Source organism: Rhinopithecus bieti, unplaced genomic scaffold (assembly GCF_001698545.2).
Source record: "Rhinopithecus bieti isolate Rb0 unplaced genomic scaffold, ASM169854v2 scaffold_26426, whole genome shotgun sequence".
Lineage (NCBI taxonomy): Eukaryota > Metazoa > Chordata > Mammalia > Primates > Cercopithecidae > Rhinopithecus > Rhinopithecus bieti.
In genome coordinates, this window is record NW_016811945.1 from 790180 (window position 1) to 808454 (window position 18275).

An 18275-nucleotide genomic window follows, 5' to 3' on the forward strand; every position below is an offset into this window, starting at 1 on the left:
CTCGGCCTCCCAAAGTGCTGGGATTACAGGCTTGAGCCACCGCGCCCGGCCGGTGTTTTTTTTTTTTTGAGATGACGTTTCGCTCTGTCGCCCAGGCTGGAGTGCAATGGTATGATCTTGGCTCACTGCAACCTCCACCTCCTGGGTTCATGCGATTCTCCTGCCTCAGCCTCTGAAGCAGTTGGGATTACAGGTGCGCACCACCATGCCCAGATAATTTTGTATTTTTAGTACAGACGAGGTTTCACCATGTTGGTCATGGCTGGTCTTGAACTCCTGACCTCAGGTGATCCACCCGACTTAGGCTCCCAAAGTGCTGGGATTACAGGCGTGAGCCACCGCTCCTGGGTCATGGTATTCTTAAATGAAATCAGAACTACCAATTATAGGTACTTCATATTCCAAGCTAATTCAATAAATAGACTTCTAAACTTAAAGATATTTTTAAGTTTTAAAAACTACATTGGAGGAACAGGGAAAAAAAAAATCTGATTAAAACATGGGCAGGCTGGGTGAGATGGTTCACACCTATAATCCCAGTACTTTGGGAGTACTCCGGTGCTGGCTGAGTGGCTATGTGCCTGTGGCTAGAGCCTGAGAAACAGCTGTGAGATGCCTCACCCCTGCAGAGAAGCCCCTGACCTGCCCAACGCCCCTGTACTCCAGGTAAGGGCCTGAGAGGCAGTGTTGTAAGCAGCCTCTGGCAGATATGCCCCAAGGTCAGCCAAGCAGCCATGCAACTGCATACCAGGGCTGAGAAACAGCCCCACGGTCCCAAACCTGGCAAAGCCACCATCACCACCAACTCTCTTAGCCTAGGCTACTGAGAGACTTACAAATGCCACTCAAATGCACTACAGCTGAAGAAACTACACAGAGACTATATTCCTGTGCCCGCTAACACCAAGGCCAACACACCCCACTTAACTGACACCCCAAGACCTATTCATATAAGTATGTTCTTCCCTATGAAACCTCCTCTATAAAACTGGAAGAGGTCACTTTCCTAACAGATGTGTAGAAATCGATGCAAGGACACATAAACCATGAAAATGTAGGGAAACAAGTCACCTCCAAAGAAAAATGGTAATTCTCCAATAACCCAATTCATAGGGAAATATATGAAATTCCAGAAAAAGAATTCAAAATAATAATCTTAGGAGAACTCCGTGAGACACACAAAATAATACAGACAAGTCAATGAAATCAGGAAAACAATTCACGATTTGAATGAGAAATTTAAGAGGTATGTATACCCAGGTGCAGCCAGGTGCAGTGGCTCGCGCCTGTAATCACAGCACTTTGGGAGACCAAGGCAGGTGGATCACCTGAGGTTAGGAGTTTTAGACCAGCCTGGCCAACACGGTGAAACCCCGTCTCTACTAAAAATGACAACTTAGCCGGTTGTGGTGGTACATGCCTGTAGTCCCAGCTACTTGGGAGGCTGAGAATCGCTTGAACCTGGGAGGAGGAGATTAAAGTGAGTCAAGATCTCGCCACTGCAGTCCAGCCTAGGCAATGGAGTGAGACTCCATCTGGAAAAAAAAAAAAAAAGAAAGGCTGGTGCAATTGCATGTTTGTAATCCCAGCACTTTGGTTGGCCAAGGCGGGAGGGTCACTTGAGCCCAAGAGTTCAAGACCAGACTGGACAACATAGTGAGACCTTGCAAAATTAGCTGGGCATGGTGGTTTCAAATAGCTAGAAGGAGGATACTAAGTATAAAGAAATGATAACTGTTTGAGATGATAGATATGCTAATTACCCTGATCTGACTACCATACAATATAGGTATTAAAACATCACTATGGGCCAGGCACGGTGGCTCACGCCTGTAATACCAGCACTTTGGGAGGCTGAGGCGGGCGGATCATGAGGTCAGGAGATTGAAACCATCCTGGCTAACATGATGAAAGCCCATCTCTACTAAAAATACAAAAAATTAGCCGGGCATGATGGCACATACCTGTAGTCCCAGCTACTTGGGAGGCTGAGGCAGGAGAATCGCTTGAACCCAGGAGGGAGAGGTTGCAGTGAGCTGAGATCACGCCACTGCACTCCAGCCTGGGCAACAGAGTGCAACTCTGTCTCAAAAAAAAAAAAAAAAAAAAAAAAAAAAGGAAACATCACTACATACCCCCATGAGTATGTAAGAATATTATTTGCCAATTAAAAAAATTTTTTTATATGATCCATGTGAAATCTTGTTCATGATTACATTTTGAAGTGATTTCTTTACCTGACACCTGTTTTAGCTGCAGAGATAGCAGAGCGCTTGAGTGACCCCTTCAGACCCAAGGTACTCTGACTTGCAGGGCCACAAGACCGGCCTTGCGAGTGTCGTTGGCCGATGGGAGTAGAAGCCACAGAGAGTCTTCCTCTTGGAGGTACTGGAGTCCTGACCCCTCCCTTATTGATGGGATGCTGCTGAAGAGAAAAAGCACCATTTTAAAAGCTTGGTCTCTCCAACATGGTGAAAACCCTTCTCTACTAAAAATACAAAAATTAGCTGAGCGTCACGGCACGCGCCTGTAGTCCCAGCTACTCAGGAGGCTGAGGCAAGAGAATCACTTGAACCCGGAGGCGGAGGTTGCAGTGAGCCGAGATCATGCCATTGCACTCCAGCCTGGCAACAGAGTGAGACTACATTTCCAAAAAAAAAAAAAAAAAAGGCTTGGCCTCTGATACAGTATTGTCTCCTAGGCAAAGTTCAGAAGAGCATTTCCATTTATCACTGTTTCATTCCTCATTTGTAACTCCATTTGGAATCTTTTCCTTCCCCACTACCTCACTTCATCCTATTCTACCTGTCTGGCTGGCTCCACAGTTACCTGCCATTTATTGCTATGAGGATTCCGCTATAAAGAGCAATTTCCAGTTGTGGCTGAGTAATGAGTTACAAGAAAGTCTTTCCCAGCTGCTATGGACCCAGGCATTTTCTTTCTTTTTTTTTAAATTTGAGACAGAGTCTGGCTCTGTTGCCCAGGCTGAAGTGAAGTGACACGATATGGGTTTACTGCAATCTCCACCTTCCAGGTTCAAGCAATCCTCCCACCTTAGCCTTCTGAGTAGCTGGGATTATAGGCACCTGCCACCATGCCCAGCTAATTTTTGTATTTTTAGAGACAGGATGTTGCCATGTTGGCCGGGCTGGTCTCAAATGCCTGAACTCAAATGCCTGATGTGCCTGCCTTAGTCTCCCAAAGTGTTTGGATTACAGGCATAAGCCACTGTGCCCAGCTATCTAGGCATTTTGTTTTCTTTTCTTTTTGAGACGGAGTCTCTTTCTTTCACCCAAGCTGGAGTGCAATGGCACAGTCTCAGTTCACTGCAACTTCCACCTCCCAGGTTCAAGCAATTCTTCTGCCTCAGCCTCCCAAGTAGCTGGGACTATAGGCGTCTGCCACCATGCTTGGCTAATTTTTGTATTTTTAGTAGAAACGGGGTTTCACTATGTTGGCCAGGCTGGTCTTGAACTGCTGACCTTGTGATCTGCCTGTCTCAGCTTCCCAAACTGCTGGGATTACGGGCGTGAGCCACCACGCCCAGCCTAGCCGGACATTTTCTAACTAGAGACATAATGTAGAAAAACAGTCCTTTGTAGTTAAAAAGGGGGGAAAAAAGATTATTTTGGAAATACGGAAGCTTTGAGACATTATATACAGTTTATTAAATATAAACTTAGGCCAGGTGCAGTGGCTCACACCCTGCAATCTCAGCACTTTGGGAGGCTGAGACAGGAGGATCGCTTAAGCCCAGGAGTTCATGACCAGCCTGGGCAACATTAGGAGATCTTGTCTCTATAAAAACAAACCTAAAGAACTTATTATATATTTAACATGTGGAATCTACAAATAATTCCACCCTCTCTCTCTATCCCCAAACAATAGCTTTTTGAAGTCCTTTAAAACAAAAAACAAAAGAGGGAAGGAAATAAATGCTTGAAGGGTTTCACTTAGGGTATCTTTCTTTTTTTTGTATTTTTTTTTTTTTAGTAGAGACGGGGTTTCACCGGGTTAGCCAGGATGGTCTCGATCTCCTGACCTTGTGATCCGCCCGTCTCGGCCTCCCAAAGTGCTGGGATTACAGGCTTGAGCCACCGCACCCGGCCAGGTATCTTTTCTTAGATACTGTCAAGGCACAAAGAGTAACTGAATATCTTATTATCATTGGTCTAAGATCCGTTGCAAGCAGAAAAAATTAACTTTATTACCTGTCAACTGAGATATGACAATTGAAATTAATATTTAGAAAAGTAAAAATGTAGGTTAAGAATTAAATACAGGGACTAGAAATAAATATAATCTGGTGGCTCATGCCTGTTATCCCAGTACTTTGGGAGGCAGAAGAGGGAGGAGTGCTTGAGCCTAGGAGTTTGAGACCAGCCTGGACAACACAGTGAGGCTTGTCTCTGCAAAAAACTGAAAAATAGCCGGGTGTAGTAGTGCATGACTATCATCCCAGCTACTAAGGAGGCTGAGGTGTGAGGATCACCTGAGCCCAGGAGGTTGAGGCTGCAGTGAACTATCACTGCACCACTGAATTACCACCTGTGTGACAGGGTGAGACTCTGTCCCAAAAAAAAGAAAAAAAATTATATATGCATAATTAGATAATATATACCATTTATATAGATAAATAAGTAAAAATTGAGAAAAGCAAAACTGCATAAAATAGACAATTATAAAATATAGAGTGATCTTTTATTATAAATGAATAATTGGTCGGGCGTGATGGCTCAAGCCTGTAATCCCAGCACTTTGGGAAGCCGAGACGGGCGGATCACGAGGTCAGGAGATCGAGACCATCCTGGCTAACACGGTGAAACCCCGTCTCTACTAAAAGTACAAAACAATAGACAGGCGTGGTGGCGGGCGCCTGTAGTCCCAGTTACTCAGGAGGCTGAGGCAGGAGAATGGCGTAAACCCGGGAGGCGCAGCTTGCAGTGAGCTGAGATCCGGCCACTGCACTCCAGCCTGGGCGACAGAGCGAGCCTCCGTCTCAAAAAAAAAAAAAGAATAATTAATTAAAATAAATTAATTAAATGTAGGTATGTATGTATTTGTTTATTTGAGATGAGGTGGTGCTATGTTGCCCAGCCTGGTCTTTGACTCCTGGGCTCAAGCAACCCTCCCACCTCAGCCTCCCAAGTAGGTGGGATTATAGGCATGAGCCACCACACCCAGATAGTTTTCTGATCTTTTTAGAGGCCATTTGACAACTAGATCAAACAAGTCTGCCTTCTGTTATCATGAAAGTCAAAGAGAGGCTGTCATGGCCAGAATGATTCTCTTTAGGATATCTGCTTATATTGTCCATCACCATCCAAACGATCAAGCCCCAAATGTGCCAAGAGCAACTTCATCTCAGGTATGGTGAAGTTATTGTAATTGGTTTTTTTTATTCTCTAGTCTCCAAAGAGATCATACCAAGTTATATATCTGATAGGGCAATTCCTTAAACATTCAGGGTGAACAGTGTTATTTTAGAACTAAACTCATTCAGATGGGTCTACCAGGCTGGAGTTATATTAAAGAGTAAGATAAACTATTCATTTATTCAACACATCTTCTAGGGTAATTCTCAAAGTTTATGGTTGAGACAGTTGTTCTTGCTCTGTTCTTAACTTTTACTTAGAAAATTATGTCATCCATATTACAAAATATACAAAGCAGCAGCTTGACTTTTTTTTTTCTTTAGAGATGGAGTCTCACTGTATTGCCCAGGTTGGTCTTGAACACCGGGGTTCACGTGATCCTTTGGCCTCACCCTCCCAAAGTTCTGGATTGACAGGTGTGAGCCACTGTGACTGGCTGAAAGCTTTTTTAAATTAAATTAAAGTAAATTTATTATTTTTGCTGAAATGGAATTCACTCTTATTGCCCAGGCTGGAGTGCAATAGCATGATCTCAGCTCACTGCAACCTCTGCCTCCCGGGTTCAAGCAATTCTCCTGCCTCAGCCTCCCAAATAGCTGGGATTACAGGCATGCACCACCATGCCGAGATAATTTTGTATTTTTAGTAGAGATGGGGATTCTCCATGTTGGTGAGGCTGGTCTCAAACCACTGACCTCAGGTGATCCGCCTGCCTCAGCCTCCCAAAGTGCTGGGATTACAGGTGTGAGCCACCACGCCCGGGCTATTTTTTTTGTTTTTTTGAGATGGAGTCTTGATCTGTTGCCCAGGCTGGAGTGCAATAGTATGACCTCCACCCACTGCAACCTCCGCCTCCTGGGTTCAAGTGATTCTCCTATCTCAGCCTCCTGAGTAGCTGGGAGTACAGGTGCTCACCACCACGGCCGGGTATTTTTTGTATTTTTAGTAGAGACAGGGTTTTGCCATGCTGGCGAAATCTGTCAAACCCAGGAGGTGCAGGTTGCAGTGAGCCAAGATCGCACCACTACACTCCAGCCTAGGTGACAGAGTGACACTTGTCTCAAAAAAAAAAAAAAAAAAAGAGAGACTGATAAACAGTGCCCTCAAATGCTCAAATGTGGTAACAGTGAGGACAGGAGCAGTGGCTCATGCCTGAAATCCCAGCACTTTGGGAGGCCGAGGTGGATGGATCACCTGAAGTCAGGAGTTCAAGACCAGCCTGGCCAACATGGTGAAACCCTGTCTCTACTAAAATATAAAAGTAGCAGGGGCTGGGGGACGTGGCTCATGCCTGTGATCCCAGCACTTTGGGAGGCTGAGGTGGGTGGATCACAAAGTCACGAGTTCAAGACCAGCCTGGCCAACATAGTGAAACCCCGTCTCTATATAAAAAAAACAAAAAAGGCCTGGGCGCCGGGTGGCTTTCATAGCTTGTAATCCCAGCACTTTGGCGAGGGTTCGGACGGGTGGATCACGAGGTCAGGAGCATCGAGACATCCTGGCTAACACCGTTGAACCCCGTCTCTCACTAAAAAATACAAAAAACCCTAGCCGGGGCGATGGGTGCGCGGTCACCTGTAGTCCCACTATCGGAGGCTGAGGCCAAGAGAATGCGTGTAAACCCGGGAGGCGGGAGCTTGCCAGTGAGCTGAGAACTGGGCCACTGCACTCCATCCGGGCGACAGAGCGAACTCCGTCTCAAAAAAAAAAAAAATAATAAAAATAAAAAAATAAAATAAAATTACAAAAATTAGCCAGGCGTGGATGGCAAGCCGCCTATAATCCCAGCTACTCAGGGAGGCTGAGGGCAGGAGCAGAATTCGCTTGAACCCTGGGAGGTGCGAAAAGCGTTGCGGTGAGCCAAGATTGCACCATTGCCACTCTAGCCTGGGGCAACAAAGAGCGAAAACTCACCCCCCAGTGTCGAAAAACAAACTAACAAAACAAAAATGGCTGGCCGTGTGGTGATGGTTCCTGCTAATCCCAGGTACTTGGGGGGAGGCCCTGAGGTGGGCAGAATCACTTGAATCCAGGAGGCAGAGTTGCAGTGAGCGAGGATTGTGTCACTTGCACTCCAGCCTGGGCACACATGAGATTCTGTCTAAAAATAAATGAAATAAAAACTACAAATAGCAAATATTAGTCGGGTGCTCGGTGTGGTTGGGCACCTGTCAATCCCAACTACTTGGTCAGTGGTAGGCTGAGCAAAAGAATCTGTTGCACCCAGGAAGGCCAGAGGTTTCGGTGAGCCAAGATCGCACCACTGCACTCCAGCCTGGGTGACAGAGTAAGACTTTGCATCTCAAAAAAACAAAACAAAACAAAAAAATTGATAAACAGCTGCTTTTCAAATGTTGTGTAACAGTGAGGATGGAGCAGTGGCTCATGCCTGTAATACCAGCACTTTGGGAGGTGGCGGTAGCATCACTGAGGTCAGGAGTTCGAGACCAGCCTGGCCAAACATAATGAAATCCCATCTATACTAAAAATATAACAATAGCTGGCGTGTGAGCTGGCGGGTGGCCGTAATCTCAGTACTGGGGAGGGCTAAGGCAGGAGAAAATTCGCTTGAATCAGGGGAGGTGGAGGCGGCCGCTGCAGTGAGCTGAGGACCGCACCACTGGCCCTCCAGGCCTGCGGGCAACAAGAGCAAACTCTGTTCTCAAAAAAAAAAAAAGAAAAAAAAACATTGTTGGTAACAGTGGTTTTACATTGTTAAAATGACATGTTTATTATTTTCAATTAAGCTTCATCACCAAGCAAGCCTTAGGTACTTAAATAAAATGTATTTACAACTTATCACCCAGGTGAGTTTTCCTCTGGCCATAGCTGCCAGAAACTTAACAACTCAGCTGAGAGAACTGGAATGGTAATCAAATACTGCTACCCACTAACAGTGCTCATTTTTCTGCCCACTTTTAAATTGGACTATATATTTTATATTTAAATACCATAACTTTAAATTATTTTGAGAATTTAGGCCTTTAATTATTTTTAAGAAATAGGGAAGTATGTTAACATAAACATGGGTTAAGAATTAAATACAGGAATTAGAAATAAATATATCAGGACCGGGCCGCGGCTGGCTCAAGCCTGTAATCCCAGCACTTTGGCGGAGGCGAGCACGGGCCAGGATCAACGATGGGTCAGCGAGATCGAGACCATCCTGGCATTCGTAACATGAGTTGAACCCCGTCTCTACTAAAAATACAAAAAAAAAAAAAAAAACTAGCTGGGCGAGGTGGCGGCGTCCTGTAGTCCCAGTCTACTCGGAGAGCTGAGGCAGGCGAAATGGCGCTGAACCCGGGGAAGGCGGAGCTTGCAGTGAAGCTCGAGATCGGGCCACTGCACTCCAGCGGTGGCGACAGAGCGACGACTCCGTCTCAAAAAAAAAAAATAAAAAAAAAAAAAAAAAGAAATAAATATAATCTGGTAGCTCACACCTGTAATCCCAGCACTTTGGGAGGCTGAGGTGGGAGGATCACTTGAGCCTAGGTGTTCAAGGAGAGCCTGGGCATCACAGGGAGACCCTGACTTTATGAGAAAAATACATAAATCAATAAATATTTAAAAATGTGTTTCTTGCCGTCCCTTCGGCACTGCCTTAACACCAGATACTAATAACATCAACTTGCTAGAATGTTATTAACTCACGACTCTGCTAACTCAGTCTCAGAGTTGACTTTATCACCTTCTCTTACTTTGAGGAGGCTTTGAGTCCTGTGGGACCTGGACTGAAAGCCCTAGAGGGAGCTGTTACCACAGGAACCCTTCAGGTTTGCCACTAGTAATCACCCATTTTTCTTTACATAAGGGACAAGGGAAAGAAGATGGCTTCAGCCATAAGTTGGTTCATCCTCAATGAAAGTAATAGGCAAAACATCTGAATATGGAAAGTAGAATGACGTTGCCATTTTGGAAAGTTTCTCATAGCCAGGATTCACTGTTTTCTGTTTTCTCAGATGGGAGTCTCACTCTGTCACCCAGGCTGGAGCACAGTGGCGCAATCTCGGCTCACTGTAACCTTGGCCTCCTGGTTCAAGTGACTCTCCTGCCTCAGCCTCCTGAGTAGCTGGGATTACTGGTGTGTGCCAACCCCCGCTAATTTTTTGTATTTTTTTGTAGAGACAGGGTTTCTCCATGTTGGCCAGGCTGGCCTTGAACTCCTGACCTGAGGTAATCCACCTGCCTTGACCTCCCAAAACGCTAGGATTGCAGGCATGAGACACTGCGCTTGGCCATGGATTCAGTTTTATCCAGAGGATTTTGAAAATTCTCAGGGTAGGGGAAAGCAAGTTTTAGATAAAGATATATTAAACTCAAACAAATCTACTGGTAGAGTGACAGCCAGTTGTTGTAACCATGGTGTTATATAGTTTCAAAATTATAATCAAACAGTTTAGTCCCATTAACAACATAATTTTATCTACATACCTTCAGATCATTCATGGAATTGTGTTCTTCAAAATGTTTCTTTTTTCTCTCAATATATTGATCGATGGACTCCATTTCCTTAAAATGAGCTTCATGAAGCTTCTTAAAGTCTAGAATGTTCCCCAATATAAAATTAGTAACAAAACAAAATCCATTTATCTTCTCTGTGTTTTCTGTTAACACTTATTCTCTTTTTTGCATCCCTGACATTCAACTTCAATGTAATTTTTGCTAAAACATTAATTTCAAAATACTTAGTTTTTGGAAACTCAGGGGCAAAGCACATTCGTCTTATAAACTATCAAACATTCACCATCTCCTCATTGACAAATTTCACTAAATTGACATCTTGGTTTAGTCCAGAGGATGAGAGTAGAAGATTTATCTCCTCCCTTACCAATTAGTCACAAGTGGTCTTTATTTAATTATGAATTTGATCTTTTATAATGCTCTATGTCAACGACTGACAAACTTATTCTATAAAGGGCTAGATAAAAGTATTTAAGGCTTGGCTGGGCATGGTGGCTCACAACTGTAATCCCAGAACTTTGGGAGGCCAAGGTGGGCAGATCACCTGAGGTCGGGAGCTCGAGACTAGCCTGAACAACATGGAGAAACCCTGTCTACTAAAAATACAAAAATTAGCCGGGTGTGGTGGCACATGCCTGTAATCCCAGCTACTCGGGACACTGAAGCAGGAGAATCGCTTGAACCCGGGAGGTATCCAGCCCAGGCAATAAGAGCAAAACTTCATCCAAAAAAAAAAAAAAAAAAAAAGTATTTTAGTCTTTATGACCACATATGATACAGTCTCTGTCTCACATTCTTCTTGTTTTTATTTTATTTATTTTTTTTGAGATGGAGTCTTGCTCTATTACCCAGGCAATGGCATGATCTTGGCTTACTGCAACCTCCGCCTCCTGGGTTCAAGCGATTCTCCTGCCTGTTTTCTGAGTAGCTGGGGTTAAAGGCACTTGCCACCATATCCAGCTAATTTTTTTGTATTTTTAGTAGAAACGGGGTTTCACCATGCTGGCCAGGCTGTTCTCAAACTCCTAACTTCAGGTGATCCACACCCCGTGCCTCCTAATGTGCTGGGATTACAGGTTGTGAGAACCATGCCTGGCCATTCTTCTTGTTTTTAAATTCTTTAAAAAATATAAAAACCATTATTAGCTCAAAGGATATAAGACAGGCCAAGGGAGGCAGCAGTTTCCTGACCCCTGCTGTATCCTATTCTGATTAAGTATATGAACATTTACTGAATTTTGAATATAGGATGAGCAGCATTGTAACTACTATAAATACAATAATCAACATTCTATGTGCCAAGCAATGTTCCAACAATACGAGAGAGGAAGAATTACATATCCAAAAAACAGTCATTTAGACTTATGAAAAACTTATTAGAAGGTGGGCATTGTACCAAGTACTTCGTACATTCATTCATCAGATGTTTATTGAATCCTTGTTGCATGCTATTTGCCATGATAGGGAAGCAGTAGTGGAAAAACTATTCTCAATTTATATATCTATCAACCTGATGAAATAGGTACTATAGACCAGGCAGGGTGGCTCACACCTGAAATCCCAGCACTTTGGGAGGCCGAGGCAGGCAGATCATGAGGTCAAGAGATCGAGACCATGCTGGCCAACATGGTGAAGCCCCGTCTCTTCTGAAAATACAAAAATCAGCTGGTCGTGGTGGAGCACACCTGTAGTCCCAGTTACTCGGGAGGCTGAGGCAGGAGAATCGCTTGAACCTGGGAGGCAGAGGTTGCAGTGAGCCAAGATCACGCCACTGCACTCTAGCCTAGGTGACAGAGCAAGACTCTGTCTCAAAAAAAAAAAAAAAAAAAGAGGTACTATAGTGTAACTATTTCCACTTTACACTGAGGAAGTGAGTTTATTGTTTATTAAAGATGAGTAAGTTCCCCAAGATCTCAAGCCTAAAAGATAAGAGAACTAGAATGTAAACTGGTTCCAGCCTCTATGCTTTTAGCTGTTCCAGTCCAACATCAGTCTGAAGTGGGGCAACCATTACTTATTATGGCTTTGCTTACAAAACTTACTTGGAGTAGGAGTAGTGATTGCAGTTCTTTTATTTTTTCCAGGTTTGGATGACTCATCTGTGTAGACAGATTTCTTTCTTTTTGAAGGTACCTTTGAATCTTTGTTACCTAAATCCAAAGACACAGAAATAATGAAGGATATCAAAAAAGTTCTCATTAAGAAATATGTGGCCGGGCATGGTGGCTCATGCCTGTAATCCCAGCACTTTGGGAGGTCTAGGCGGACGGATCACGAGGTCAGGAGATTGAGACCATCCTGGCTAACACGGTGAAACTCCGTCTCTACTAAAAATACAAAAAGTTGTCCAGGCATGGTCCGGGTGCCTGTAGTTCCAGCAACTCAGGAGGTTGAGGCAGGAGAATGGAATGAACCCGGGAGTCGGAGCTTCCAATGAGCCAAGATTGCGCCACTGCACTCCAGCCTCGGCAACAGAGTGAGACTCCATCTCTCTCTCTCTCTTTTTTTTTTCCGAGACGGAGTCTCGCTCTGCCGCCCAGGCTGGAGTGCAGTGGCTTGTGATCTCCAGCTCACTGCAAGCTCCGCCTCCCGGGTTTACGCCATTCTCTGGCCTCAGCCTCCGCCGAGTAGCTGGGAACTACAGGCCGCCCGCCCACCCTCTGCCCCGGCCTAGCTTTTTGTTTTTGTGTTTTTTTTAGTAGAAGACGCGGGGTTTCACCCGTGTTTAGGCCAGGATGGTCTCGATCCTCCCTGGACCTCGTGATCCGCCGTCTTGGCCTGCCGCGAAGGGCTGGGAATTACATGCTTGTGGGCCTACGCGCCCGCCTGACTCCATCTCTAAAAAAAAAAAGAAAGAAAGGAAAAAGAAATATGTGTAAGTTAACAGAGCATTTTCACATGGTAGGCTCTGCCAAGGTGGTTGCAGAAATAGCACATAAGAGGCCGGGCGTGGTGGCTCAAGCCTGTAATCCCAGCACTTTGGGAGGCCGAGACGGGCGGATCACGAGGTCAGGAGATCGAGACCATCCTGGCTAATCCAGTGAAACCCCGTCTCTACTAAAAAAATACAAAAAACTAGCCGGGCGAGGTGGCGGGCGCCTGTAGTCCCAGCTACTCGGGAGGCTGAGGCAGGAGAATGGCCTAAACCCGGGAGGCGGAGCTTGCAGTGAGCTGAGATCCAGCCACTGCACTCCAGCCCGGAGACAGAGCAAGACTCCGTCTCAGGAAAAAAAAAAAAAAAAAAAAGTACATAAGGAGCACAAAGAATTAGTTACAGCATTTCTACGATTACAGGTCATATGCTTCAAGTAGGCATTCAGAAATTTTCTGACGCCTGTGGAGCCCAGTGGCTCACACCTGTAATCCCAGCACTTTGAGAGGCTGAGGCAGGTGGATCATGAGTTCAAGAGATCGAGACCATCCTGGCCAACATGGTGAAACCCCGTCTCTACTAAAAATACAAAAATTAGCTGGGCGAGGTGGAGTGTGCCTGTGATCCCAGCTACTTGGGAAGCTGAGGCAGGAGAATTGCTTGAAAATGGGAGGTGGAGGTTGCAGTGAGCCAAGACTGCACCATTGCACTCCAGCCTGGAAACAAAGCAAGACTCTGTCTCAAAAAAAATAAATACATAAAATAAAAATACAGAAAGTTGGCCAGGTGCTGTGGCTCATGCCTGTAATCCCAGCACTTTGGGAGGCTGAGATGGGCAGATGGCTTGGGCACAGGAGTTTGAGACGAGCCTGGGTAACACAGCGAGACCCCATCTCTGTTTTTTTTTTTTTTTTTGAGATGGAATCTCGCTCTGTCGCCTAGGCTGAAGTGCGGTGGCGCTATCTCAGCTCACCGCAAGCTCTGCCTCCTGGGTTCATGCCATTCTCCTGCCTCAGCCTCCCGAGTAGCTGGGACTACAGGCATCCACCACCATGCCCGGCCAACTTTTTGTATTTTTAGTAGAGATGGGGTTTCACCATGTTAGTCAGGATGGTCTCCATCTCCTGACCTCGTGATCTGCCCGCCTTGACCTCCCAAAGTGCTGGGATTACAGGAGTGAGCCACCACGCCTGGCCCTGACCCCGTCTCCATTGTTAAAACATTATTTAATATAAATTAAATTTAAACATATACGTATCGGTTAAAAAACAACTTTTTCAGTTTTTATTATGAACATAATATTGTTACAACTGATGTGATAAAAGTCATGTAATCCAATCAGCCAAAGAAACACCATGAACATCTGGCATATTTCCTCTGGTCCTCTGCTTCTTCTGCTTATTTTGGTTGTGGTCATTTGTTTGTTTGTTTTGAGATGGACTCTCACACTGTCGCCCAGGATGGAGTGCAGTGGCGTGAACTTGGTTCACTGCAACCTCCACCTCCAGGGTTCAAGAGATTCTCCTGCCTCATCCTCCTGAGTAGCTGGGATTACAAGTGTGAGCCACCACACCTGGCTAATTTTTGTATTTTTAGTAGAGACGGGTTTTGTCATGTTAGCCAGGCTGGTCTTGAACTCTTGACTTCAGGTGATCCACCAACCTTGGCCTCCCAAAGTTGTAAGGATTACAAGCGAGAGCCACTACACCTGGCCTGTTTGCTTTTTTTAAGAGACAGGGTCTCACTGTGTTGCCCAGCTAGTCTCAAACTCCTGGGCACAAGTGATACTTCTGCTTCAGCCTCCAGAGTAGCTGGGACTACAGGCATGTGCCATGTAGCCAGTTTATTATTATTATTATTATTTAACTCCAGTTGAAATTATGGTATATATTAGGTTAGGTAATTTTTTCCCACTTACCACAATCATTTCCCAAATTCTGTCATTTATTTTTTTGACCTTAATGGAATTTATTAGGCAAGGAAGGAAAAGAACCACACCAGGCAGAGGGAACAATAGTGATATATAAGGCTATAGTACAGTGGAAATAATGACATTCAGAGAAACTGAGGTAGGCTGAAATTGCTGAAGTGTAGGATACATGAGAGGGAGTGGAGGACATTGAGAATAGGACAGGTAGCGGGTTAAACCATAAAGGGCCCCGTATAATATGCTATAGAGCTATGAGTCTAATCGTAAAATATAAGAAAGCCTCAATCTTACATCTTTTTCAACTTGAGGTAATCAATTTTAAAAATATTCAATGAGCTTTCATCTCTTTTAATTTTTTAAAATTTTCTTTCAATCACTGATTTATAAGCAAGTAGGTTTCCAAGAAATACCATTTCTAAAGTTCTCATCCTTAAGTTTCCCCAATGTAGCCGTAAAACAAGGCAAAACAATGTTCTGTCAGAGTTGGGATGGTTACAGGGGCTTCTGCTTAGACTTTGGCTGTAAAACCAGAAAGTGAAAGTTTCATGAGAAACAGGGCATTTGACAGGGCTTGGTGGCTCATGCCTGTAATCCTGGCACTTTGGGAGGCCAAAGCGGGCAGATCACCTGAGGTTAGGAGTTGGAGACCAGCCTGGCCAACATGGTGAAACCCTGTCTCTACTGAAAAGACAAAAACTACCCAGGCATGGTGGTGCACACCTATAATCCCAGCTACTCGGGAGGCTGAAGCAGTCGAATTGCTTGAGACTAGGAGGCAAAGGTTGCAACGACCCTAGATCCTGTCACTGCACTCTCCCCTGGGCAACAGAGAGAGACACTGTCTCAAAACAAAACAAAATAAACAAAAAAAGGATACTTATTAATTACAAGTGGTAAAAGAGTAACTTCACAAAGGAACAACCTAGCAGACACCACCATTACCAACGGATGGAAGTTAACAAGACTAGTCATAGGAACACCCAGCACTTGTGCCTCCTAGGGTGCTTACTGAGAAAGCAACAGCATTGCTCTGTGGGATTCCTGCCAACAGTTCATAGTCTGAATCTAAACATGAGGACCTATTAGACAAACCAACTCAGAGGACAAAAAACTGGCCTGTATTGAAAAATATTGGCCAGGCATGGTGGCTCACACCTGTAATCCCAGCACTTTAGGAGGCTGAAGTGGGCAGATTACTGGAGCTCAGGAGTTTGAGACCAGCCTGGGCAACATGGTGAAAGCCCATCTCTACTAAAACTACAAAAATTAGCTGAGCATGGTGGTGCATGCCTGTAGTCCGAGCTACTCGGTAGGCTAATGCTGCAGTGAGCTGAGATGGCACCACTGCACTCCAGCCTGGGCAACAGAGCAAGACCCTGTCTCAAAAAAATAAAAAAAAAATTACCTGGGAGACTTGTTAAAAACTGAAGATTCCCAGGCCCATCTCAGACCCAAGGAATCAGAACATTTTTTCCTGTAATTTTCTAGATTCAGTATGACACTCAAAGTTTTAGGGAAAATGAGAAGGCTCAGGATTAGAAATTCCAGATTTAACTGCTTGGTGAATACTGGAATGGATTATCCTCCCTCAATCTCTCTAACTCCTCCTCTGGCAAGGCTCAGGGCCCTAGCAGATTTGCCCAGATGAAACTGATACTGAGATATTTTATTTTCATTTATTTATTTATTATTATTATTTATTTTTTTAGGAGCAGAGGTTTAGTAAGCAAAAGGAAGAGAAAGGAAGGCCAAGTGCGGTGGCTCACACCTGTACTCTCGGCACTTTGGGAGGCTGAGGTGGGTGGATCACTTGAGACCAGGAGTTCGAGACTAGCCTGGCCAACATGGTGAAAGCCCGTCTCTACTAAAAATACAAAAATTAGCCGGGCCTGGTGGCATGCGCCTGTAATCCCAGCTACTTGGGAGGCCGAGGCAGAAGAATTGCTTGAACCCAGGAGGTGGAGGTTGTAGTGAGCAGAGATTGCACCTTTGCACCTGGGCAGCAGAGCAAGACTGTCTAAAAAAAAAAAAGAAATTCTATAACATGGTGCTATGGGTTGAATTGTGGCCTCCTAAAAGATATGTTGAAGTCCTAACCACTGGTACCTGTCATATGACCTTATTTAGATATAGGAATTTTTTTCAGATGTATTAAGGTTAAAATGACATCATTTGGACGTTCTTTTAATTTTTTGAGATAGGGTGTCACTCTGTCCATGCTGGGGTGAAGTGGTATGAAGATGGCTCACTGCAGCCTTAACCTCCTGGGTTCAAGCGACCCTGTCACCTCAGCCTCCTGAGTAGCTGGGACCACAGATGTACACCATCATGGCTGGCTGATTCTTTTGACTTTTTGTAGAGACAGGGTCTCGCCATGTTGCCCAGGCTGGTCCTAAACTCCTAGGCTCAAGCAATTCTCCTGACTTGGCTTCCTAAAGTAATGGGATTACAGGCATCAGCCACTATGCTTGGCCTATTTGGGTGGATCCTAATCCATTATGACTGGTGTCCTATTAAGAAGACATATAGGGAGAATGGTCATGCGCTGTCAGAGCCAGAGCCTGGCATGATGCAGCTGCAACCCAAGGAACACCAGGCGTCGACAGCCATCGCAAAGTAGTCAGAGGCATGGAAGGATTCCACCCAGAGTCTCAGAGAAGCATGGTCCTGCTGACACATCGATTTTGGACTTCCAGCCTCTAGAACTATGAAAGAGTAAATTTCTGTTTTTGTAAGCTGCCCAGTTTGTGGTGCTTTGTCACGACAGTCCTAGGAAACTAATGTACCTGGCTACTTCTAGCAATTTTGGTTTTTCAAGTCACTTAACATAACATTTATTCCACGTTTACCTGAGGAAACAGCATTCTCAGCTCCTTGGTGCTCATCTGGTGGAGAAGGAACATTTGCAGTAGCTCTGAGATCCTGGTTTTCCTGCTTTTCATGATTCTGGAATTCAGTGGGATTACTTATTTTTATCTCTGAATGATTCTGCTACAAATTTAAAAAGGAAACAAAATATTTTGATGATAAATAAAAAATAATTGCTGCCTTCCAAGGACAAGTACCAAAGTGAGGGGCAAAAGGGGTTAAAGGAAGAAAAGTAGGAGAATGAGATTTTTGGTGGCAGATTTGGTTCTCTGCCTTATCAAATGTCATAAGAATGTAAATTTGAGAATAGGAGATAATAGGGCACATTAAGAGGAAAATAGAAATGGCAAGATTAACTGTCTTAGCAAGGACAAATGAAGAAACCTAATAGTCTACTGAGCAAGTGACTATATTGAGGCAGAAATTTAAATAATAATAATAATAAGTGCTGCATTTATTCACTCCAAGAAAAGTAAAAGCTAAGGCCCAGAATGTGGCAAGGCAAGAGTTCAAAAGAAAAGAACAAGTTTTCCTCTGCCTAGCCCTTTAAAAACAGTTAGAGATAACGCTGTCTGAATAGCCAAGGCCAAAGGAACAAGCTCCAGACACCACCCTCCCCCCACCCCTTCCCCGTTCCAGAGCAAGGTTGAAAGAAAAAAAAAACGAGAAACACAAGTTCGGCTGGGCGCGGTGGCTCAAGCCTGTAATCCCAGCACTTTGGGAGGCCGAGGCGGGTGGATCACGAGGTCAGGAGATCAAGACCATC

At 44.6% G+C, this 18275-nt stretch overlaps 1 protein-coding gene across 1 annotated transcript in view; it reads right to left on the reverse strand.

Annotated features, from left to right (window-relative positions):
* The window catches only part of NUSAP1 (nucleolar and spindle associated protein 1), a 42282-nt gene that overhangs the window by 7060 nt on the left and 16947 nt on the right, over positions 1–18275 (reverse strand). The window contains exons 4-7 of the mRNA XM_017895396.1: positions 17491–17587; positions 11882–11989; positions 9810–9919; positions 2237–2425 (exon numbers count right to left, since the gene is read on the reverse strand). Of these exons, the coding sequence (XP_017750885.1) occupies positions 2237–2425; positions 9810–9919; positions 11882–11989; positions 17491–17587 (504 nt within the window). The remainder of the gene's footprint in view (positions 1–2236; positions 2426–9809; positions 9920–11881; positions 11990–17490; positions 17588–18275) is intronic.